This window comes from Wolffia australiana, chromosome 14 (genome assembly GCF_029677425.1).
Source record: "Wolffia australiana isolate 7733 chromosome 14, ASM2967742v1".
NCBI lineage: Eukaryota > Viridiplantae > Streptophyta > Magnoliopsida > Alismatales > Araceae > Wolffia > Wolffia australiana.
In genome coordinates, this window is record NC_135848.1 from 12,595,076 (window position 1) to 12,621,418 (window position 26,343).

Below are 26,343 nucleotides of genomic sequence, written 5' to 3' on the forward strand. Positions count from 1 at the left end.
TACCTTATGATATATACATAGAGGCATGGATCACTATGAAATTCATCTTGAACTTACCTCCTACTTGTGTAGGCTGACTGAAAAGATAGTGAGTTTTGAGATCCATCAAATGTTTTCTTTTTGTCCTAGGTGTGTGGGAAGAAGCATTAGAGAAGAGGGTAGCTTACCGACACTCGTAAATCACCGTGATCTTGGTGGAACATAAGGATCTAAGCGTCTTCGCCCTACATTGCTCTTTTCCTGATATTGCTGTTAGCTTAAATAGGGTTTATCATTATCTTTTCATTATTGTTTCACTCCCTTACGTACCCATTATCTCGTCACCCGCTCTACCATCACACTGTTCATGTATTTGATCACTATCGTATCCGTCATGTCCTCTACCTTATTCTCGTAACACATTTCATAATTCTACTTTTACTTCCTGTTTTCTTTGTTAATGTTAAGTTTGAATTTTAAGTATTACAACCTTTTACCCGAGTTCACTATCTCGCTTGTTATATTCTTGTCTTTATATTTTCTCTTATTGTTAATCAACATAGTAAGAAAATTAAATCCTTAATCATCGTTCCCTGTCGAGACGATTCATACTCATTACTAGCTAAATATTCCTAAGTAAGGTTATATATATTTTTCATTGCATAATTTCAATTATCGACAATGAATTAAAACCATAAAATTAAAATTATCAATGTACATAGAGGGAGAATGAGAGAGGGAAGAAGAGATGTGTATAGAGAAAGAATGAAATAGTAGAGAGGTTGAGAGACCAAGGGAGAGCGATTGGGAGCAAAACCTAGAGAGACTTATAGAGAGGCCAAGAAAGAGAGGGAGAGAGATAGATAGCTAACGAGAGAGTGAGAAAGAAAGAGGTAGAAAGAGTTGAGAGAGAGATAGAGAGAGGGAGAAAGAGAAAGGGAGGCTGAGAGAGAGAGAAAGAGTTGAGGAACATCAACATACAAAGTGATAGAGATAACAAAAGAATGAGAACAACATACATTATAGAAAGTTACTCATAGAGTGATAGAAAAAGTTAGAGTCATAAGAGTGATTAGTGTTCGCCCGTCGCGATATCCGTCCAATATCCAGCATCGGACAACCGATATCCGATATCCGAAAAAAAATGGGACGGTTCCGGATATCGGATATCGGACATCGGGCGGTATCCGTCTATCAGTGGTTAGACGGATATCGGTACCGGATATCAGAGGGGGAGGGACGAGGCGGATATCGGATGCCAGATATCGGTTTTCGATATCCGGAAATTTTTTTTCAGTCGTCTGCAATCCCATATGGAAAAATTCTAATTTCCTTGGGACTTTATATTCTCCCCAGCCATCTTACAGTTAATTCTCATCTACGCCAGCTCGCTGCCCATAGATGATACCTGAGGTAATTTTGAAAATTTTAAAAATCATGATAACGAGGGTAAAATTGCATATTGTAGAATTGTTTTTTTTTAACTAACAACTGATGGTATTAAGAAATTAATATATTTTTATTTTTAGAAAATAAAAATGCGTAATATAGTTAATAAATTGAATAATAAATTTAATATTACCTAACAACTAATGTTATTAAGAAACTAATATATTTTTATTTTTAGTAAAATAAATTTGCGTAATATAGTTAATAAATTGAATAATAAATTTAATATTACCTAACAACTAATGTTATTAAGAAATTAATATATTGTTATTTTAAGAAAAGAAAATTGCGTAATATAGTTAATAAATTGAATAATAAATTTAATATTACATAACAACTAATGTTATTAAGAAATTAATATATTTTTATTTTAAGGAAATAAAATTGGGTTATATAGTTAATAAATGGAATAATAAATTTAATATTACCTAACAACTAATGTTATTAAGAAAGTACTATATTTTTATTTTTAGAAAATAAAATTGCGTAATAAAGTTAATAATTTGAATAATAAATTTAATATTACCTAACAACTAATGTTATTAAGAAATTAATTTATTGCTATTTTTGGTAAAATAAAATTGCGTAATATAGTTGATAAGGGTACTAGCGTAGAGTGTAATATATTAGTGGAATGGTTATGAGAATGACTGACAAGTGACAAGTAATGTTTTAATGAAATTAGTACACCATATTTTTATGTGAATAAAATTGCAGAAAATATGTAATACCTTAACTAGGTAGTAGTAGCAGTTAGTAAGAGGAATAATGATATGTAATCTAAGAAATCTAAAAGTTCATAATAACGAGGGTAAAATTGCATATTGTAGAATTGTTATTTTTAACTAACAACTAATGTTATTAAGAAATTAATATACTGTTATTTTAAGAGAATAAAATTGCCTAATATAGTTAATAAATTTAATAAAAAATATGAGGGTAATAAGGGTACTAGGGTAGAGTGTAATATATTAGTGGAATGGTTATGAGAATGACCAACAAGTGACAACTTATGTTTTAATGAAATTAATACACTATATTTTTAGGAGAATAAAATTGCAGAAAATATGTAATACCTTTACTAGATAGTAGTAGCAGTTAGTAAGAGGAATAATGATATGATGGTTTAATAATAAGGGTATAGCGTAAGATATTGGTGGGTTTGTTATTTTAGACTTACAGCAAATTTTTTGAACGAATAAAGGTGCATGCTATAATTTATATTTGGTATATATATCCGAAATAGTTAGTAATAAGAGTAATAGACGAGTAAGTATACTTCTTGGCAGTATATTTAATTATAGGGATTAATTTTTTTGATTGATACTAAGATTATTTATTGGATAGTTGGAGAAATATAGTAATGCCGGATATAAATATATAACAAGAACTGAAAGTGTCTATTCAAATTGATATAAAATTTAATATTATGGATTCATTTGACTCGTCGTAGTAATTTAGGGATATTCAATGGAATTTTTGGAAAATGTATCAAAATTTATAAAAATTCAAAAGAATCCATATGTATGCTATGACTGTGGCTCTGTCAAAAAAACGTAGTCCCAACGGCTCTGTTAGAGATTTGTGCTTACTTGATCATCACCTGCATTGCATAAGATAAGAGATAAGTAACGATAATTACGTAAAAATAAGAAAATCTAGTTCATTTATGTGATGTGTACCTCGAGCACATGCGACCACACCATCTTCTCTGTCGTCAGCATCCTCATCTAGCTCAACGTCATTGTACCACCGTTTGTTGTCCGCACGGAGCCAACAATTTACAGTGATTAGTGTTTCGATGCTTATTGGCGACATATGTGATCACTTGTACGTGACAATAGCATTGCCAACCGAGAACATGCGCTCGGCAGGGGCGCTCGTCGCACATACGGATAATAGGTCCCTCGCAACGGCCGCAAGTAAGGGGAAACGCTTCGACCTCGTGCTAGCCCACCAAGGTAGTGGAGTGAACACACCCTCATTTGGCACAGTCTTTGCAAGGAACTGGTTGAATTCGTCCTACGTCGACCATGTTGTCACAGGTCACAGTTGCACGTGGCGCATAGTGCTGTTAAGCCACTCATCCAACTCTTCACCTCTTGGCTGCCCCTCCTCAGCGGCCCCTCTCGGTCCATGACTCAACCAGTCACCGGGTAACAACGTCCGTACGTATGCGATGGTTGCTTCTCAGACGCCCGGGCGGAGCATTGACCCTTTGTAGATTGGATCCATCAATGTCGCGGCCGTGATCACCTCATTCGCCCACAATATCTCAGCATACTATGCAAGCTTGGAATGCATCGTTCTACACGCATGCGCCATGTTCAAACGATCTCCTTCATACAACTGTCGAATGGATGTGAAGAATGTTCCATCTTCAATTTTCTGGACTACTTCCTCCATGTGAACCTTGAGGCCTTCTATGAGATACAAGACATCGCAGATCGCCGGCGTCACTATCTTGCAAACATGATCAGTTGATACGGCGAAACGGCCAAGGATGCGGCAAAACTCTTTTACCAGCTCCCACTCATCCTTCGACAACTTCGGCGACGTCGCCTTACGGCCAAAAGCCTTCGACACTTCGTCAATTACATCACGCTTCTTCACGACGGCCGCCAATATAGTGTACGTGTTGTTCCATCAGGTTGGACAGTCTAAGACAACCATGTTGGAGTCCCCGACTTCGGGTTCGTCTTCACAGGCATGTGTATAAAGTTCTCTCCGTTGCGTAGAGCTCCAAATACTCCGCACTAGGGTGCGTACCTTTGCAACTGCATCACCCAAACATAACGGCTTGCGTGGTCCCTCATTGTCATCAAACGCTGAGAATATATCACCGAGATCATTGTCGTGGTTGCTGGCGTAGTGCTCTGCTGTCCTCGTCACGTCGCCTTCTTCGGGTTCCACACCTTGGGCCGAAGGAATACCAAAGCTTTTTATTACCGCTTGCACGACAATATTCAGAATGTGTGCCATACATGGGATGTGCCTCTTGGCGCTAAACGCCGGGTTTACGCTCTTCATCTTTCTCGCCATCAATGCCAACATCCTCTTATTCGTCGTGGTATTGTCGGTAGTCACGGCGTAGACCTGCATAATTACGTTGCACATTTAAAGGCACAAGTTCAACTAATAAAATGAGATAGACGCTGAGTGCTGACCTTCGTCCGCAGACAGAATTCATCTAGTGCTTGGAGAACAATGGACGCCATGTTCTTCCCATCGTGCTTGCCGGCGATTTCTCGGATGGCAAGCACCCACTCTCTGTATGTCCATGTGTCGTCCACCCAGTGGACGGTGATGCCTAGCAATCCAGTTCCGTTCTCCGCAGTCCACGCATCCACAGTGAGTGACACTCGGGCCACATTCTCTCAGATCTTCCTCACATCATGTTTCATTCGGCCATGCATTTGGATGGTCCACTTCTTTATGACCTTCGCACTTTGAGGATCCAAGTTGATAAGCATCGCATAACGCCACATATCCTTGAAGGCGACATTGTCAACACTACTCCAGGGTGAATCTATCAGGCATACGAATTGTGCAATGAAATTCTTCGTCTCATCCAGAGTGTGCCCTATAATCGGCCCCCATCGGCTAGGCTCTCCCTGTTGTTTGCTCTGCATTCTGTCATTGATGTGTGGCTGACCAGGGTCTTCAGGGGCTTCGCCCTTCAGTTCCGCGTGACGAGCTGGATGGCAGGATTTGAAATGTCGCCAAAATACGTTTGTGCTTTTGTCGGCTTGCCTCTTTATATATTTCCTCTTACTGTGTGGGTTGAATTCACGGCACAGTAAGCATGTATAGTATCCATCTTCCATCTGTTCGAAGTAGTCAGTGATGACTGAACGATTCGAACGAGGTTGACTCTGTACGGCACGAGAAGTTCCCCCCTCCGTACGTTGGGGGCCTACAGCTCCGGACCCAGATCTTTCTTGGGTTGGGTCATTGCCTCCGGGTGGGTTCATGTTTCTGATGTCATAATGTGGTAAGAAAAAAGTCATCACATGATGCCAAACTGCGATTTAAACTATGAATCACGTAACAGATGCAATGAATACGACAATTTAATAAATAGTGAAAAGGGAGAATGGAATATATAGATAAAGGAAGAATGATAGATAATCAAGCAAGAATTAACGAGTCAAAGAGCATGAGAATGAGGTGAGAGGAAGAAAGCAGAATTATAGAATTAAAGAGGGGGGGAGAGAACGTAAGAGATGCTGAAAGAGAGAGAGAAACGAGATGGGAGATGTGGAGGTTGAGAGTTAGAGATGGTGAGAAAAGAGAGAGGGAGAGCTGGAGGTTGGAACCACTAATGAGGAAGGAAAAAAAGGAAGAGACCAAAACGGTAGAATAGGAAATTAAAGAAGAAGAAAAGGAGAAAAAAAGAAGAGGAAGATAAATTGATATGCATAAGAGAGGATTAAGGAAGAAGAAGAATATGGAGAAGAAGGGAAGAGAGGGGTAGAGGAGGAGATTAAAGAAGAAGAAGGAGAGAAAAAACGAGGGAGAGAAAAAAAAGGACAATAAAAACGTAGAATATGAAAAACAAGAAGAGGAAAAAGAGGGAAAAAAGAAGAGGAAGAAGACAACAAAAAACAAGGAGGGGATAGAGTAAGAGGAAAAAATAAAGAAGAGAAAAATGAGGAAGAAAAAAACAAAGAAGAGACTAAAACGGTAGAATAGGAAATTAAACAAGAAGAAAAGGAGAAAATAAGAAGAGGAAGATAAATGGATATGCATAAGAGAGGAAAAAAGAAGAAGAAGAATATGGAGAAGAAAGGAAGAGGGGGGTAGAGGAGGAGATTAAAGAAGAAGAAGGAGAGAAAAACGAGGGAGAGAAAAAAAGAGGAGAATAAAGAAGTAGAATATGAAAGTATATAAGAAGGAAAAGAGAAGAAAGAAGAAGAAGAATATGGGGAAGAAGGGAAGAAAAGGGTAGAGGAAGAGATTAAAGAAGAGGAAGGAGAGAAAAAAAGAAGAAGAAGTTAAATTAATAGGCATAAGAAAAACAAAGAAGAGATTCAATAGAGAAACGAAGATGAATAATAAAGAGGTAGAGTAGGAAAATCAAGAAGAAGAAGAGGAGGAAAAAAACAAAGAAGACAAAAACGGGGAAGAGAAAAACTCAGAGAATCCAACGGTAGAATAGGAAAATAAAGAAGATGGAGAGGAGAAAAAAAATAAGAAGAAGATAAATTAATAAACTTAAGAGAAGAAAGAAGAAGAAAAATATGGGGAAGAAGGGAAGAAAAGGGTAGAGGGAGAGATTAAAGAAGAAGGAGAGAAAAGAAGAAGAAGAAGAAGAAGTTAAATTAATAGGCATAAGAGAAACAAAGAAGAGATTCAATAGAGAAACGAAGATGAATAACAAAGAGGTAGAGTAGGAAAATCAAGAAGAAGAAGAGGAGGAAAAAAACAAAGAAGACAAAAGAGAATCTCTTCTTTGATAGCCATAAGAGAAGAAAAAAGAAAATTAATAGCCATAAGAGAAGAAAAAAGAAGAATATGGGGAAGAAGGGAAGAGTAGGGTAGAGGAAGAGATTAAAGAATGGGAAGAAGAGAAAAACGAGGAAGCGAAAAAAGAAGAGAATAAAAACGTAGAATAGGTAAATGAAGAAGAAGAAAAAGAGGAAAAAAACAGAGAAGAGGAAGAAGACAAAAAAAAACAAAGAGTAGAAAAACGAGGAAGAGAAAAGAGAACAGAATAAAAAGGTAGAATAGGTAAATAAAGAAGAAGAAGATGAGAAAAAAAGAAGAAGACGATAAATTAATGGGCATAAGAGAAGAAACAAGAAGAATAGGAAAGTAAATAAGAAGACTACTGGCAAATTGACGCGGTGAGATAGAAGGTGAACGAGATAAAAAGGAGAGAAGGATTTAGAGAAACAATAAGAGAGTAAGAGAGACTGGGAGAGGCTCAGAATTAGAGATAAAAAGATAGAAGGAACCAGAGAGTAGGAGAGAATTGAGAGAAAGAATTAAATAATTAATCGAGAGAAAGAATTAATTGAGATAAAAGGAACCAGAGAGATAAAAGAAAATTGAGAGAAAGAATTAAAGAATTAATCATAGAGTAGGAGAGAATGAGAGAAGAAAGGAAAATAATAAAGATTAGAAGATAGAAAGAAACAGAGTTTGAGATGGAATGAGAGAAGAGGATGAGAATTACAGGAAGAATTACAGTGAAATGGAATTTGAGAACGGAGGGTGACAGAGTGAGTGAGAGGGTGAACGAGAGAAAAAAGAAAAGTAAGAATGAGAGAGTATGCGAGAATAAGGAAAGAAAAGGTAGAATTTGAAGTAAAAAAATAAAAAAATTCGGAGAGTGAGTTAGAATTAAAGGAGAGAGGAAAGGGAGACTGGGAAATTGAATATGCATTTGCCATGGTATAAATTCAATATCAATAGCGAGGAAAGAAAAATCAACAGGAACACAAAACGACATCTGAGACACAAGAAAAGCAAGAAAATCATAAGAACACTATAAAAATCAGAAGAGATAAGAAGACATACCCTCTGTAGCCGCACCCATCAGTCGCCACCGTCTGCCTCCGCCGTCCTTCGCCGTCCTCCGCCGTCCTCCACCATCCTCCACCGTCCTCCGCCATCTAAGCTCTGAGCGTCTGACCGAATGACCGTGTATTTTCGATTCAAAAATTTTGAATCGAAAGTACACGGTCAACCTAACGAAACTTAGGAAGTAGCTTACATACGATGTGGATATCGGTTTTCGATATCCACATCCGATATCTGATACCGGCATCTGTCCCCTTGAGAAGGAGACAGATGCCGAATTGGGACGGATATCGGTATCGGATATCGACACTGTAGCAGCCGATATCCGATACCGATATCCGACATCCGGATATTGAAAAAACCAGATACCGGAAATTGCCTTTCCGGCATCCGGTACAGCATCTGTCCCGATACCAGCATCCGATACCGGTATCGAGACGGGCTAACACTAAGAGTGATAGAAAAAGAAAGAGCAGCCCCAAAGAAAGAGACATCGAGATACATTTTGGGAAACACATTGTCATCTGGAGATATGATGAAGATCCTGATATTTGATGATATTATGGTGGATTTTCTCAAACCTGAGGGGCATGTGAACAAATGGGAGATATGGCAAACTATATGTCCTAGTCTTTTCCTTCGACAACTGTCATTCCTCTTGTCACATCCCATCCATCCCTTCCAAGACATTGTCATTCCCTACTTGGTGGTTTAAATTTACCAATAGACTTGACAAAAACTAAATTATGGATTATATTTGTTGGGTTCTAGGACCATAATTGAGATGAAACCTAAATGGGTAAATACATCAAAAACCTTTAAAAAGAATTTCAAAGACATTCTAAAATGATGATGAAATCACATGTGCACATATCAGATCTACGATTTATTAGTTCTTTCAGGATGAAGAGCGGATTTGTTCATTTGTCTCGTCACTAGACCTATCCACATAATATTTGGCACATCGAATCTCATCCACCTTGATGATCCATATTATCATTTTACAATCATTCCAATCACATCAAGAACGGAGAGGAGTCGAGGGGAAAAAGGACAACATGAGTAGGCACATGAACAATTCTGGAATGGATGGATTTTGTTTAGGGTCTTTCCCTCTTTATATTATGTATATCATTTGATATTTGAAAGATCATTTGAGTGTTACCCTTTAGGCCCTTGTATCAATGTCTTTAATGAATCCAATGGCTCAATAACCTTTATTACCCTTATTGATTAATTTTTTATATCATCATGTAGATTAATTAATAGTGGATCAATTTAACTCAGCTGATAGGTTAACTTTCTATCATGTGGGGTGTCATGCTATGCCTCATGCTCTAGAAGATACAAAAGAGTGTATTGACTCACTCTTGGAACCCTTTTCTCAGTGGTTATTGTGTATGTATAGGCCCTCATTTGATCAATGCTCCTTGGATGACATAGGGTATGGTAAAATATCAAACCCTCATTGGTCATCCAATTTAGTACGATGCACTCAAAAATCATATCAAAACTCTTCCATAATATCCCATCACCTTGGCCAAAGAATTTATCACATCATCTTCCTTGAGTTATCTCCTCTTATACCAAGGGTGGAGAACCCCATCTTCACCACTCAATCACCTTCGTGAACTTATTGTTTCACCTAATCTAAGATGATTTAGAATTCCATAAAGAGGAAATCCATCTAGATTATAGTTAAAGCACAAATTGATGGATATTACGTGGCCACCAAGCTAATCACACCACCATGTTTTGTTTGAGTTAATTAAAATCAATATATATTCATTATTATTCTTGTGTGATGTTTATGAATATGTGAAATGAAGTAAAAAGAAGTCTTATCTCGGATATATTAAGAAGTACACAGAGGTAATTGAGTGCTCAATATTATATTATCCATCCTCAGTATAAAAGGATATTGGCTCAAGGAAGAAGATGTAGTTGAATCCCTACCCAGTGTAGTGAGGATATTGGAGAAGGTATTCTCCAAAGATCTCTGTTACACATCACTGCTAAACGATTGATGAATTAGGGTTTCATGATTAACCATATACTAAGTCATTTGGGAGTATCATGCAACCAAAGGATGATACATATATAATAACCAATGACAGTAAAGGTTCAATGAGAGAGTTCATTTGATACTTAGTATCTTCTATAGCACCTGGTGAATCTTGGAATCACACATGCTAGAAACTTGATATAGCTGGTAATTAGTATTAGGCCATTAAAGTAAATAACTTGAATGACACATGAGCCTAGAGGGTCACATACATAGGATTAAAAGGGTATTGTTGGCTATACTTCATTTAAGGGACTTTTAATAAACGTTTTAATGAAGTATAAATACAAAAGGGGCACCATTTAGGCACCTAGGCCATCAAGATCTGGGTGTGGCCCCCTTTCTTCATTCTCTCTCTCCCTCAACCAAAAAGGGAGTCTTGATGGTGAGAAGACTAACAAGGTCTTCAAGAAGATTTTGACAAGAAGTAGAGATACAAGAGCTCCTTGATCACGTGGATACTTCTAAAAGCCAGACACATGAATGGCTTAAAAACATATTCATAGAGATTGAATCAAGGGTGAAACAAGTTCCTCACAAGGTACACAAAATTTGATTTTGATTTAATCATTGATATAGAATCAATTTCATCTTCTGCTGTCATGGAAAGGGTTTTCAAGTTTGTCATCCATTGCCCAAAGATCCCAACACAACAGTCCATCCAAAAGAAATATATGGTGTGTCAGGTCTGAGTACCACTTACACAACCATGATGTGGCTCAACTTGTATAAAGGTTTGGCCATTGGACAAACTGAATGGCGACATGTGGCAGGCACATTTTAAATCCAAAAAAGGATTGATAAATTACTATAAAATAAAATTTAAGTCATAAAAATATAATATGTATTTATATATTTCAACTTAGAAATTTCAAATCTCTCTTAATATGAGTCCATAAAATTGGTAAATATATTCTGAATCTTAAAATTAAGTTATTGAAGGATATTATTAAAACAATCCTTAAAATTTGATTAAATCCACTAAAATCAAAATATCAATCTAAAATTAGATTTAATTCTCTTAAGCTTAATAACATCATAATTAAATTATTTTAATGCATAAACATATGTAAATATCATAGAATTAAACCAATAATTTGTGTGATATCACACATTAAGCTCTATAAACATATGTAAATATCATAGAATTAAACCAACAATTTGTGTGAGATCATATACATATACATATACATATACATATACATATACATATACATATACATATACATATACATATACATATACATATACATATACATATACATATACATATACATATACATATACATATACATATACATATACATATACATATACATATACATATACATATACATATACATATACATATACATATACATATACATATACATATACATATACATATACAAATATTCATTTTATTTATAATTCAGGTTGATTACATTATATTTCCTGAAAATTATAACTTAAATTCCATACATGAATCTATGAAATGTGTTATCTGTTTCGTGTATCAAATAAGTAAAGATTTATATCAGATTTTTTTTGAAAGAAGATATATGTTTTTACATCTCACTAAGTTTGTCTAAACTGGAATGGCTTAAAAATCCATGCTTTTTAACATCAATTCTTAATTATTTCACTATTTTTACAAATATTATGTACATCAAATTATAAAACATAAATTTTTTATTTTTTTAATTTTCGAACCAATTTTTGCACCAATTAATTGAATATTTTCAATTTCATGAGTATTTGTGAAGTAAAATTTTCATTTATATTAAATCATACTTGAAGAATATGATTTTATATGACTATGAAACTTGCAATACAATAAAACTGAATTTATAAAATTCATTTTATGACTAAATGTATATATATTTTCAACTTAGAGAATTATATTTTCCATGGAGGCACATAACCTCATTGTTGGACCTCTCTGCCATGTGACTTCTGGGGTTGCTAGACTATAGCCCCCACAACGTTGAATTTCCAGCTCCGATGTGGTATGATCATGTTCCTAGGACTACTAGGCTTGGATGGTGCATCCCATCTAGAATGATGTACCCTAACCACAAAATGAATCTGAAGCCAACAACTTTAATTGTGTTTTCCATCCAAGAACTATATGAAATTAATCTTGATCATTTGATCAACACTAAATTATTTTAATTTTTAAATATCATAGTTACAATATTTACCCTTAGATTGATGGACTAGTTCACATTATTAAAATATCTTATAATATTAATTTCATGACTATGCCATAGAGTTAATGTAACCATATAATTTAATGCTCCAGCCTTTACAAACTCATAAACATTCTTTTAAAACCACATAAAATAAATAAAATAACCTTCAGAAATATTGTCTTCTATGTTGGCTCTATAAAATTCTCAAGAAAATATTTCTGTTATTTCTAGATAAAATATCATTATGTATATTGTTTTCGTTTTTCCCAAAAATATTTATTTATTAATTTTTCCATTGTTTAAAATTTAAAATTTCCTTGTCCAAAATGTTTAACTTGTTTGTTTCTCATATGGTTGAAACTGGATTATCTAGGTAATTTTTTTTAATTAAGTAATAAATCATTTAAATTAAGTTAGTGTTTGACTTCTTCACATGGTCAAATTGTACAATGACCCGTGTCATGATGAATTATCTGATGGTAATTTTTTTTAATTAAGTAATAAATCACTTAAATTAAGTTACTGTTTGACTTCTTCACATGGTCAAATTGTACAATGACCTGTGTCATGATGAATTAACTGATGGTTCACTATTAATTGTAGACTTTAGGTATGTTGAACATTCATCAAACAAGTTATTAATAATTTTAAATAAAATGACTAAGAATTGAAAATTTTCACATGACCATTTATGAATTATTAATCTCAAGTATCTGGATAACTTTTAAACATTGCTTCAAGTATGCTGGACTTTTACATATCTGATCCATGAGCATCATTATAAGATCAAATAAGTACTTATAGTTGTGTCTTATTTGACTTGACTTGGCATTGATATTCAGTTCTGAATACACGGTACTCATCACTTACAATTAAGATACAAAATTCATGAATTACCTTTTGACTCCTAATTTGTAAGCATTTATTGATTTATGATGATAACCCACTTGATTTCGTTGAGTTAACTGGATTAATTTTTTACACTTTTTTTAGTCAATTTGAGATTAATAACTCAGGTAATTGAATTTTTAAAGATGTACACAAATGTTGAGGAGAAAAGCAGCCAAAGCATTTGAGGTCAAAAGGTCCTATTTATGACAACATCTTCAAATTCAAAATTCACAGTTTATCATTAAGTTCAAATGATGGGAGGACATGGATCTTGTCTTCAGATGAAGCAAGTGTGTCCCCCAAAAGAAGGTTAAGGAAACTAAGAGCAAGGGGGTTCTTCTATTTATGTGAGGACATTATCCTATTTAAGTTTCTCTTATCCCATGTTGTTTCCCAGCTTTGAGATGTTCAGAAAGACGGATGAGGACTAAGAAGCAAAGCACTGGTTCCTCTCAATGGGTACAGACCAAAAGGTTCAAGTGTTCCTCCCAATTTTTCATCTTGATTTTATTACCATTTTATATTAGGCTATTATTCTATTAGATAAGGCTAGATCTCAAAATTTCCGATGACATTGATCAGTTCTCAGAATTCCTCTCCTAGCTCTATTTAGGTCCTTCCAATGCGAAAAAAATCACTGTTGTTTACCAACCACCTGTCCCCAATGATAAATCCAAATTTGGGTTAAAGTATGTCACTTCAATAAACTTATTTATTCAATGATACTTTTCAAAATTCCTTATTTACTGCTTTTTGGGGATGTATTTGTCATTCCATATATGCATCAGAATGTCACATGTAGAAAAACATATGGCATTCACATGAATTTAGCATCCTAACCATAGCGTGCATCATTTTACACCTTTTGTGCTTAATTTATAAGATTAGCCCCATTTGATCTCTCTGAATTCAAAAGATTCACTTCACACACCTTCAATGGGAATGTGGATGTAGGGGAATATGAAAGCACATGCGATGTGGGTGCAATGATAATGATAATGAAGAATGAACATGTCATTGATTTCATTTTTGGCATCAAGCCAAATCAGATTTCATATCATTTAATGGATCATTCTTCCCAATCTAGAAGGATCCGTATTGTAGGAGGGAAAAATCGGGCCAAATTCTGTAAAATAGGAAAGTTGGACCGATGGTGTAGTCCATGGAGAATAGGACTTGACTATGTCTCAGTGTTAGGCCCCTAACTAGGCGGCATTCCCTGCCTAGAGGCCTGCGTGCTTATTGGGAGAGGATGTACACATTTTCGGCTCACGACATTAAAGGACTGAGTCATTATGGGTAGCGATGCCCAAATACCTTATCTTTCAGGCCATTGCCCCTGTATGTGGTGATACACTACAGATGGTGCACGTGCCCGTCCACGCCCAAGGCGGGACGGATCAGCTACGGTCTGCGCGTGCTAGGCGCGCGGGCTGGCCGGCGTGTGTGCGCGTGCGCCAAGCGCCACGCATGGGCGCCAACGCTATGCGCGAGCGCCTAGCTCCACGCTGGAGCGGGAAGCACTGCGCGCGGGCGCGGGACGCGCAAGCCGGGCGACGTGTCATGGGTGCAGCACGCGGAGTTGTGCGGGTGGCCGCGCAACGGCCGCACAGGTAGTGCGCGCATTGCGTGTACAGGGCGAGGGCCGGGAGACATCCCGCCAGGAGACTAAGGCAAGTGGCGTGCTGAGAGCGCTAAGACGGCATAGAGGGCATGTAGCGCTCCCGCGAGTAGTGCTGGGCACGCATCGCCCAACTTGGGGTGTCAAATGCGGCGGCGTCGCTCAAACTGCGCACGAGGGTGTTGACACGGGTGCCGGTGGTGTGTGTGATCGCCATGTTTGCAGGCACACGGTGCCCAGCCCAGGGCACTTGTAGCGGCAGAGCGGGCGCGCGCACATGGAGCGGCGGCCTCAAGGCAGTGTGGCGACACTACCCAGACGCAGGGCACCTCGTCTCATTCATTGTATCACCACTCATCTTCCCCCATGTAATGATCCCAATGATGATGTACTCTTTTATGATATCAATGCAATGACCCTATTCCCTGACGAGGCTGCATCCCCACCACCTCCTCTAATCCCGTCTATGTGATCTTAAGCATTCACAAAGCTTCCGCTGCAAGAGATCAAGGCTGCTAAGTGTTTTTCCCTGAACATTGAGGCCGGCACACGCCAGATTCGAGAAAGAAACCAAGCTCGAGATTTGACCGTGTGACACTTAGATATACCCTGATTTTGTTCATGACTTTAGATATTTGCAGCTTCATTAGTATAGAGGATTGAATTACTGAGCCAATGGATAAAACCTGGAGGGAAAATGATTTGTAAGGAGGGAGATATTAAAATTTTAATTTAAAAGGGTAACTGTGATTAATGAAACTTTTTTTTTTCATTTTTGCAAAATAGTTTGCCACATGGCAGACCAGCCACATGGAATGTTCTAGACATTTTGATCAGCATTACCGATCTGAGCTGTTCCGATTGGCACCGTCGATCGAAACCATTGGATCTCTAGGACCTTGGGTTCAATGGATCCACGAAAGGTGGCACCACAAAAAACTTATGGTGGCCTTTTGGCTTGCAACACATGTTATTTTGAGGAACCCCAATCAGAAATCTAACTGCACTTACTTACCCTAATTTACACCATAATATTTCATGATCAAAAAGATGTTTGTGGATGAAAATTTATCATTTTCCTCCTCTCTTTGTCCTTTCTCCATCTACTCTGTCTGATCTTTTATCTAACCATAAGAAGGTTGATAATTTTCATAGTCAACCAAAATACCCCTAAAACCCTTAGTACCCTCTACAAAACTCGATAGTTTCTCTCTCCTCTTGGTTTATTCATTCCATATTAGCATCAGGATACTAGAAGGAGAAGGAGAGGATCAAGGAAAAATTTTAGCATTGTTTGATACCAAAGATATCCTCTGTCATCATCTTCTTCCATAATTTATGCATCCTCTACCCTAAGCCATGTTCGCAAAACTAGCTATAACTCTCTCTCTCTCTCTCTGATCATCTAGAAGTTTATGATCTCAATACCTAGGCTCCCTGAGGTTTGACCCTTACCTAAACCCTATACTAAGTGATGTGATTATAAATATCATTTCATGAAATCGATTCACAAGCATGATAAACAAACACACCAAAATCAAGTTCACCAAGTACATGGTATGGGTCAAATCCATGGGGAGCAGGTAAGAAGATAGAAAATTTCAGTTAAAGTCTAAGGTATTGATAAGTCCAAATTTAGGGGTTTTATGTCGCTGTATCAATTCAGACTTAACCAACAATATTTATGAAAATTTTCCAATTAAATACTCTATAATTAATATATGGCAAGTAATGAGTCGATCCACAGAGAGGCAGAAATTTAGTTTCAGAATTTTTTGCAAGCTTGGAATGAAGGAAGTGAGTTTAAAAGTGAGATATATAATTTCTGAGATTTTTTATGGATATTTAGTCAATTTATCTAAATTCCTATGATCCAAATTAAATCAGAATTACAAAGAAAAACACTAAAAATATTTTAGATTAAATTTTAAATTTTAATTAACACTAGAAATAGGAAATAAATATTTTTTGATTTTTTTTGAATTTAATCAACATCAAAAATACTAGAAATATTAAAAACGAGGGCTAAATATTTTTTTGGAATTTTTGTAGATGTTAAAAATACTGTACATTGATTATATTAATTTAAGGGATTTTTATATTTTTTTGGAATTTTTAAATATATAAAATAAGACAAATACATTTTCCAGCTATCGCCAGCAGTGGCGGAGCGGTGCTGAAGCGGCGGGGGCGGCGACGGTGGACAAGATGAGTCGGTGGTCCTTGTGTAGTCCTTATAGGGCTGGCCTTAGTGGGTCGACCCACTAAGATTCAGCCCAATTCGGCTAAGTCAAAACTTAGCCAAATGGGCTAAGCCCTAATGGGCTTGACCCAATATGGTTAGGACTTAGTCAATTTGACTGTCTTCCACTCTCCACTTTTTTTGCCCTAAATGATGGAATTCAAACACGGTTTTTTTTTTGAAATTTTAAAGGAAGAGTGAAGGATGATCTAGATAGAGACTGGAATGGATTTTAGAGAGAGAAATAAACGGTTTTAGAGAGATAAAATGACTGAAATGAAGAGATAGAGAGAGAAAATGAAGAGAGAGTGTAGAAGAAGTTTGAGATAGAATTTGAAGGTGAAAATGAAGGATACTTTTGATGAAATTTCGAGAGAATGAACTAGGGATATGAATGAAGATCTAGAGAGAGAATGAAATGATTATAGTGAGAAAGTAGGGAAAACGTGTATTTAGAGTGAGAAAATGATGGATTTTAATGGTAAATGGATGGATGATGATGTGAAAATGGAAATCTAGGTTCCTAAAACCTCAATGCAAGCCATGTGAGCCCTCAATGCTTCCTCTAAAGTCTGGATCCTTATATTTTTCCAGGATCAGGCATTTTTCAATGCAAACAAGAGACGAGATTGAATGAAACTTCAACAAACTTACATTAGGCAGGTTGAACAACCTGGATTCTGAAATATGCCTTGTCCTGCTGGCCAGCCACTCACTAGAGCACATCCAGAATGAGGGAAAATGAGGGAGAAAAGAATATTTATAGATAGAATAATTACTAAAATACCATTTTGGGTATTTTCTATTTTTTTTCTTGCCATTTTTGTCTCTTTTTCTCCATGGGTTGAGAGTTTCCCCTTGTAATCTTCAACTTCTATCTTTGGAAGGATTTTGAGATCCCAATGGACAGGTCAGGTAGTGGCCCATCTTCCTCTGATTTCTCATTTGAATGCCCCAAACACCCTTTTTCTCCTTTCAAGCCGCCTTTTGAGAATCACTAAACTCTCAAAAATTCTCCACCTCTTGAAGAATTGTATCTTCTTATTCCTGTGAATTTCTGCACATGTGAAACTATAGAATACTCATCAGTAATAAAAATGCTTGACTTCAAAGAAGTCAAGGAGTTTAGTAAAAAATAACCATAATGTGCAAAAATTAGAATTTATAGCTTATGGATAAATATTTAGTTGATTCAAATAATAACATGATAAATTCTGAATTAATAATACCCATAATCATTTAAAATGTATCTAAATATCCATTAAGTTATCATGTTATCAGGTATTTTTTATAATTTCTAAGAATTAAACTCAGGAAGAATAAAAGAAGTAAAAATAATTTAAATGAAAATGTATTTTGTATTGTGTAATTTATCTTAAATGTATGGAATTTTAGAGAATTTTTGGAATTGTTTTAGAGCAGTAAAAAAATTATAAGTAACTCAAATACCCTTAGCATTTGGTCTAGTGACAAATTCTAGGGGTGGTTGCTCTGAGCAAGAGTAAATTATGGGGGGGACAGTGTGCGAGAGGGTGGTCAAGTTGGACGGTGGTGTTGGAAAGCTTGTCATCTAAGCTATCGATGGATTATATTCCAAGATAATAAGGGAAGAAATTAAAATGAAAAATATCGGAGGTCACACAAACCTTGTTGTAAATTTCCTAAAGGGACGCGTGATGCTTTGTCTCCAAGATAAAGATCTAACTCTAATTATCTCCAAAGCTCTCTTCTAAAATAACAATAAACATATAAATCAGATGTGCTAGGATGGAAACAACATTTTGGGAGAATAAGTAATGATGAGATACAAGGAGAGGGAATGAGATTAAGTAGAAGTGAAACCTATCTTAGGCATTGTATTTCATTCCAAGGATTGGTGGGCTATGATGACTTGATCTTGAGCCTGCATCCCTATCCCCTGATTTCATCTATTTTGAAATAGACATTTGGAATTCAAAATTTGGGTTTCGCTCCGTAACTTGCTTTTATTTGATGTAATTTGCCATTAAAAGGGATTCAATGGGCTCCAAAAATGGACTTCTTGTGTATTAGACCTATTTTTAAGTTCAACTCATGGCTTAGGTTTCTTTTTTCTCCCATTTTCATAAAAGTACTATTTTCTTTGCCCTAAGTTTTGTGTTTGAATTAAAAATCAAAGAATATGTGAGAAAAATCCACTTTTTATAAAGATCAAGTAAGCTTAGTTTGAGAAATGAATAAATACATAGATTAGGAATTTGTAACATAATTATTTTTTTCTCATTTGAACTCCAAGGGTAAATAATGCATGTGACAAAATAAAAGTAAGAGGTAAAATAAAATTAAAAGGCACATTTTATTGACTTTATTAGATGGTATCACTCAATCCATAACCTATTGTCCAATTTCCTCCCCAAAATACAGGAATTGGGTCGCCATTGCTCAACCAAGAGTCCTGGATCAACTGACTTTATACTGGAACACCATAGCATGGATGGATGGTCACCATCTTCAACTGCCATAAACAATTGTCGAGCATCATTAGTTTGCTGATAGAGACCACAAAATCCAGGTTGCCAATGATGATGATGAACTCAATTCTTTACCATTGAGAACTTCCCCCCAGCACCACCAAGAGCAGTGACACAGGTTAATTTAAGCATTTTTAATTCATTTTCTGCTTTATGATTGGTGCATTATGGCATTTTTCATCCAAGAAAATCAGATGGCAACTTGTGGTCGAATGTGACTAATAGAGGAAAAACCATTTAAAACCAAATAAAACTTTAATTCATTCAAAGAAAATTTAGTCTGAGGTAAAAAATTAAAATATCCATAAAAATATAACCCGCCTTAAAACATTATTTTAATTTAAAAATATGATGTCATAAAATTCCATAAAAATACTAAAAATCAATAAAAATCAGAATATCATTCCAAATTTTGATTTTAATTTCTTCAAGCTTGATAACACATATATATGTGATCCTTCTAATTCAAATTAAATAAAAATTTATAATATTAATGTAAAAATTATCATGTTATCACCCGTTTATATTATAATACTATTAGGATCTAAATTTTCAGTAAAGTTTTCCAGAATTAGTTGGCTAGATACGTTACTTTCAAAGATTTTAAGGACTATCCATAAAACTTAATGAACTTAACATACAAGAGGTTGTGATATCATCACTTAGGTTTAGTAATTGAAACTGACCATAAAAATATTAAAAACTTATTAGTCAATGAATGCTAGAAGGGAAACAATAGTATATAAGGCCTATAATGTTTTTTCAAAAGCAAAAGTCAATCAAAAAGTTTGAAAGACTTCGATATCTGATCAAAAGGAAGCTTTAAGAGAAAAACCTTTTTCCCTTTCCTTTCTCCCCAATGGCAATCACCAATATTTTATCTATTTGAAAAAACCCAAGGAATCACAATAAAAGGATAAAGAATAATAGGCAAAAATTTCTTAAAGGTAAATAAAGTAGATTGCCTTTCCTATATACCCAATTAAGAATTTTAATAACTAATTTTTTACTTAAAAACTGGTGAATTAGAAAATATATTTGTGACATATCAAATTGAATTAACATTGAGATAATTGAGAGCTTCAAATGAAAGTAAGAATTGAAGAGATTCAATTTACTTAGTGAGATTCGTGTTGGATTTCAGGGATGAAGACAGTAATGATTGATCTAACCTTATGAAGATTAGAGAGAGTGGAAGCGATTTGAAAGAGAGCTATATTGGAAATGGTAAATTTATCTTGATATAAGAAACTTGGGAAGCTAGAAAACAAGAACTTCGAGGGAAACAGATTGACATAAAGAAGAGGAAGAGAGAGAGAGGGAGAGAGAGATAGAGAGGAGAGAGAGAGCACTATTTTTTTTATTGATACGAGCCAGATATTTTAGTACTAAATTTCTGTTGAGTGCATTTAAATATTGTGATAAATTAAATAAGTTTCAATGAGAGAGAATCAATGTATTGGAATTAAAGAATGATTAAAAACTATGACATATTGAGTTCGATAGAAATTGATAAAGGTAAGGGAATCCTACCTGGCCTTGCTTCCCAATTTAAAAATTCAAGCCTACAAGGTGCCAGTTTTTAAGGCCGCCAATCATTTTTCTCCCCTTTCATCTCGGTCGTAATAATCCAAACCAACCAGTGAAACCTAGTTTAAAAATGGTCCGGAAGTATCTAGTTTAAGGCCTACACGGTGAGAAAATCCTACCGGGCCTACAAGCTGGACTTTTTTACGATAATCAGTGTGCCGCTGCTGTTATTGTATGAACTGGCGTTCGCGGTACAGCCCCTTGAATTCATGGTACGCGTTCATCTTTCCTCAGCCCGCTGAATTCACGATCCTGCGTGGAAAATAATCTCTCTTCTTCTTCTTGTTTTTCAAAGTCATCCGTAGACGACTCCGAATAGTCCACGCATAATTCAACTCTCTCTCTCTCTCTCTCTCTCTCTCTCTCTCTCTCTCTCTCTCTCTCTCTCTCTCTCTCTCTCTCTCTCTCTCTCTCTCTCTCTCTCTCTCTCTCTATCTCCATCTATCTATCTATCTATCTATCTATCTATCTATCTATCAATCTATCTATCTATCTATCTATCTATCTATCAATCTATCTATCTATCTATCTATCTATCAATCTATCTATCTATCTATCTATCTATCTATCTATCTATCTATGAACCAATCTATCTATAAACCCATCTATCTATCTATGAACCAATCTATCTATAAACCCATCTATCTATCTATCTATGAACCAATCTATCTATAAACCCATCTATCTATCTATTTATCTTTAAACACATCTATCTATCTATCTATAAACCCATCTATCTATCTATTTATCTTTAAACACATCTATCTATCTTTCTATTTATAAACCCATCTATCTATATATCTATCTTGAAACTAAAACCTCGCATATGAGGAAGAATCGTCTTTAAGAGATTACCATTATTTCATTTTGATCTACGCCTCCCATCGGAACTCTCGTGAAAGCTGAAACCAATTTTGGGATCGTCATCGACGTCTGATCTCGGAGGAAAAGAAGAATGTCAACTTGGGAGCAATTCGAAGAGATCGGGACCGTCGGTCAGCTGGTGGGGATCGACGCTCTCGGTCTGATCGGGATGATCGTTCAGGCGGCGAACACAGCGCGCATGCACAAGAAGAACTGCCGGCAATTCGCGCAGCATCTCTACCTGATCGGTAACTTGCTAGAACGACTCAAAATCTTTGAGATGAAGAACTGTCAAGAGATTATAGAGCCTCTAGAACAGCTTGAAGACGCTCTACGAAGGTCCTACGTCCTCGTCAACAGTTGCCAGGACCGCAGCTATCTCTATCGTCTAGCCATGGGCAAGAACATGGTCTCCCAGTTTAGAAAAGCGCAGATGGAAATCGACCAATACCTCATGCTCATCCCCCTCATCACCCTTGTCGATAACGCCAGAATCAAGGTCTGCAATTTTGGAAATTTCACGATGATCTTTCTTTTTATTGATTAAATTTCTTTACATGGTTAGTTATTGTAGATATCTTACAAGTTATCCTACAAATCCCATTAAATATTTATTCAAGTATAATGAGATTTCGATTATGTGTGGGGTTTGGTAATTGTGTAGAGCCTGATTCTCTCCTAATTACAACGATGGGATAGTTTAGCCTAAGCGAATAGTTCTAATTGGGATCCGTAAATGATACTATATTTGTCCGCCGATTAAGATATTAATCTAACAGTTCCTACCTGTTGACTCAAGATAACACACTTCAATGGACTCGAGTGTGTTCTCTGTCTTCTGTCAATTACTTGATTCATTCTAAAGAATCTAATTTAGGAAGATCTTTAATTTATCGTCGGTTTCCCTTCAGGAAAGATTGGAATGGATAGAGAGGGATCAGAGAGAATACACGCTGGACGATGAAGACAGAAAGCTGCAGGAGGCCATACTTAACAAGGATCCTTCCGGCGAGGCGGCGATGGTGTTGAAGAAGTCGATCGGTTGCTCGTATCCTAATTTGCCGCAGGAGATGGCTTTGAAGAAGGAAGTCGAAAAACTCCGCTCCGAGCTGCAGAAATCGAAGGATGCGCGCCACTGCGAAGTGATTCGACGTTTAATTGATGTCACAGAAGCCGTGGCAAGATCGCTGAAGGAGAAAGGACCAGACTCTCAGATGAAGATCACCGAGGCTCAGAAGTATAATCAATCTCCCATTCAATTTTTTAAAATCTCTCAGTCTTGACCGTTCTGCTCATCTACAGCTGTTCTTCCTCGAGCTCTCACCGACGGGCAGAATGGCGCTACGGGTTGTTTGATTGCTGCTCAGAACCCATCTTGTGTAATGTTTGTTTATCCTCATGCTCTTATCGCGCAGGATTATTCGATGAGTTATATCTCATAATCATTGTTATCAGGCATGAAGACTTTTCTATGCCCTTGCGGAACTTTCGCCAAGATATCCAGCCTAGCCAGAAACGAAAAAACGAGTCAGCATCTACCCCTATCGCATTTACTGCTGCATTGACGCCCCGGAATTTTTTCCTGAATCATTACAGTTTAATTGATATTGGGTTCGTCAGCGGCGGGCGAGGCCTGCAATGAACTGATCGCGTATTCGATGATTCTCTCTTGCTGTTGTAATACCTGTTGCGTGAGGAGAAAGCTGCGGAATCTGCTGAGGATCAAGGCATTCATCAGTAGCTAATCTTTCCCATTAGTTTTATGGAGTTGAGGGGATGATGAGACGAAGATGATCGCGATGCGGTGTCGCAGGGTGGGCTTTTGGACGATTTTCTGACACACTTGATGTGCTGCTGCTGCGCGCTGGTTCAAGAATGGCGAGAGGTGGAGGCCCGCGGAATTCATGGTAAGCGTTCATCTCTTCCTTGATGATCGTTTAATTTTATAATCCTCCGAGAAAACTGGGTTGTTTTTCACTTGTTGAAATGGAATCAATCCTCAGGCGAATCTGCGAAGACGAAGACTATCCCCCCTTCTTTCCAATACATGGAGTCGTAGCTCCAGTGTCAGGTCTCTCTCTCTCTCTCTCTCTCTCTCTCTCTCTCTCTCTCTTTCTTTCTCTCGCACGCTCTCTTCTCTCTCTCTCTCTCTCTCTCTCTCTCTCTCTCTCTCTCTCTCTCTCTCTCTCTCTCTCTCTCTCTCTCTCTCTCTCTCTCTCTCTCTCTCTCTCTCTCTCTCGCTCGCTCCAGTGTCAGGTCTCCTCTCTCTCTCTCTCTCGCTCCAGTGTCAGGTCTCTCTCTCTCTCTCTCTCTCTTCTTTCCAATACATGGAGTCGTAGCTCCAGTGTCAGCTCTCTCTCCCTCTCCGCTCTCTCTCTCTCTCTCCCCACTTATTCTTCCTCTCTATTTATCTCTCTCTAGCTATTTTTATCTCTCTTTCTCACTCTACGTTTATCTCTCTCTCGTTCGCGCCCTATGTACATCTCTTCCTCTCTCTCTCACTCACTCGTTCTCCCTTTATATACCTTTCTTTCTCTCTCTTGTTCTCCTTCTATACACCTTTCTTTCTCTCTCTTGTTCTCCCTCTATTTCATCTCTCGCTCTCTCTTGTTCTCCCTCTATATATTCGTCTCTCGCTCTCTCTTGTTCTTCCTCGATATTCATCTCTCGCTCTCTCTTGTTCTTCCTCTATATTCATCTCTCGCTCTCTCTTGTTCTCCTTCTATATTCATCTCTCGCTCTCTTGTTCTCCCTCTATATTCATCTCTCGTTATATCTCTCTCTCGTTCTCCCCCTACATACATCGCTCTCTCTCTATCTATCTCTTGTTGTCCCTGTATATTCATCTCTCGCTCTCTCTCTCTCTATCTATCTATCTCTTGTTCTCCCTCGATGTACATCTCTTTCTCTCTCTCTCTCTCTGACATCTCTCTCTCTTCCCTTCTTTCGTTCTCTTCCTCCCTATCTTTCTCTATTTCTCTTTCCAATCATTTTCTATCTTTCTCCAGGCTTTTTCCTCTCATTCTCTCTCTCTCTCTCTCGCTGTTTTTCTCTCTACATATTCCCTCTCTTTCTCATTCCATCCACATATCAATGACTATCTATCTCTTCTTCTGTCTCTGTGTCTCTCTGTAGATATATCATTTTATATATATACTCCACATTTCTTCAAAAAAAAAGTTTTTTCCACCACATATATATCTTTCTTGCTCACTCTCTTTCGTTTTGTCTCTATATTTTTATTTAATTATTTATCCATCTTTTTTGCCTCCTTCCCTCTAGCGAATGTAGTTGGAAAATGAAATTGCGAGCGCATGATTGACGTTGACAAGGAACATTCAGGAAGACGTCTGAACATAACTAGTTCTCCCAAACGAGATAGTAGGCTGACCAAGTTAACAACTTGTTTCTATAATCCTCGGAGGATAAAATAATCAGTGTTGCATTATCGCCTATTCAGATTGAAAATCTACCTTCATTTTCCAAAGTATCGGCTTTGTTTTATTTACTCGGCATTTTGTTTATCGCTTGTGTCAATCATTCTGACTTTGAAGCTGGGTTTGTCTAACCTCCTAAGGTCAAAATCGTTAAAAAACAACGAGCAAACTTTGAGCTGTTCGCAAAGGACGTGAGTTGGCTTATAAGGAGTTAAATATTATTTAACAAAATTTACATTGAGTCATAATTTTTTTAGTAAGGTAGTCTTTGTGAACGTAAAAGGAACCATTTAAGCAAATCAATGTAACTTAACACTTACGTAAAATGTTGAAATTGAATTCTGCACCTTCTTTTGTTGATTTTAACTTTGTCATGTTTCGCCGGCGAAGATAAAATAAAATTTATAAAACAAGACGCTTTGAACTAGTTAATATTTATTATTTTATTTTAAAATGTGCCACCTCAACCTAGAAGGCTTATGAGTCTAACATGTTTCCCAAAATAATTGTTTAAGCATATTGAGATTGGTCAAAATTTTACCTAGAGAGGCCTTGAAAAGAAGATTGTAAGAATTGTTGACTAAAAAATATGGTAAAATTTAACATTAGTTTTGTCCCAGCAAAATCAAATAAAATTTGATAGAATGATCTTGAAGTTGCAGCATATCAGATCCACCAAATTAGTTACTCTTGTGCAGATGGGGGCCTTAGCACATGCCGTACTACATGGTCCATAGACCATAAACCCTTTAAATAGACGCCACATATGTTTGCTCCCATTACAAGACTACCCATCTCAATATTTGTAACTGACCCAGTTTCTACACATATTCACATCCATATACCTAAGAATAATGCCTTAATCCCAATCTTTATAAAATCACATTAATTGGTACATAAAAATCTGTAAAAAACAGTGGATGTAGTATTATATTTGTGTTAGCCCACATAAAAGTTCCAAAAAAAATTTCTCAGATGTTAATGATGCCAAGG

At 36.6% G+C, this 26,343-nt stretch overlaps 1 protein-coding gene and 1 long non-coding RNA gene across 3 annotated transcripts; one reads left to right on the forward strand and one right to left on the reverse strand.

Moving 5' to 3' along the window:
* Positions 1-19,265: 19,265 nt before the first annotated feature.
* Positions 19,266-21,073, reverse strand: LOC144712030 (uncharacterized). The gene is made up of 2 exons (XR_013583712.1): positions 20,993-21,073; positions 19,266-19,443 (listed from the first exon to the last, which is right to left on the reverse strand). It is a non-coding gene; the product is annotated as an uncharacterized LOC144712030 (long non-coding RNA).
* Positions 21,074-21,870: 797 nt separating this feature from the next.
* On the forward strand, positions 21,871-25,403 carry LOC144712257 (protein MID1-COMPLEMENTING ACTIVITY 1-like). 2 transcript variants are annotated; one of them, XM_078586483.1, is made up of 8 exons: positions 21,871-22,412; positions 22,825-23,150; positions 23,216-23,292; positions 23,369-23,440; positions 23,534-23,650; positions 23,727-23,820; positions 23,917-23,984; positions 25,205-25,403. In XM_078586483.1, the coding sequence occupies exons 1-8, from the start codon at positions 22,005-22,007 to the stop codon at positions 25,213-25,215; spliced, it is 1,173 nt and encodes a 390-aa protein (XP_078442609.1). In that variant the 5' UTR covers positions 21,871-22,004; the 3' UTR covers positions 25,216-25,403. The 2 variants fall into 2 exon arrangements, with proteins under 2 accessions (XP_078442609.1, XP_078442608.1); XM_078586482.1 differs by having other exon boundaries at positions 21,872-22,412; positions 25,196-25,403.
* Positions 25,404-26,343: the final 940 nt, after the last annotated feature.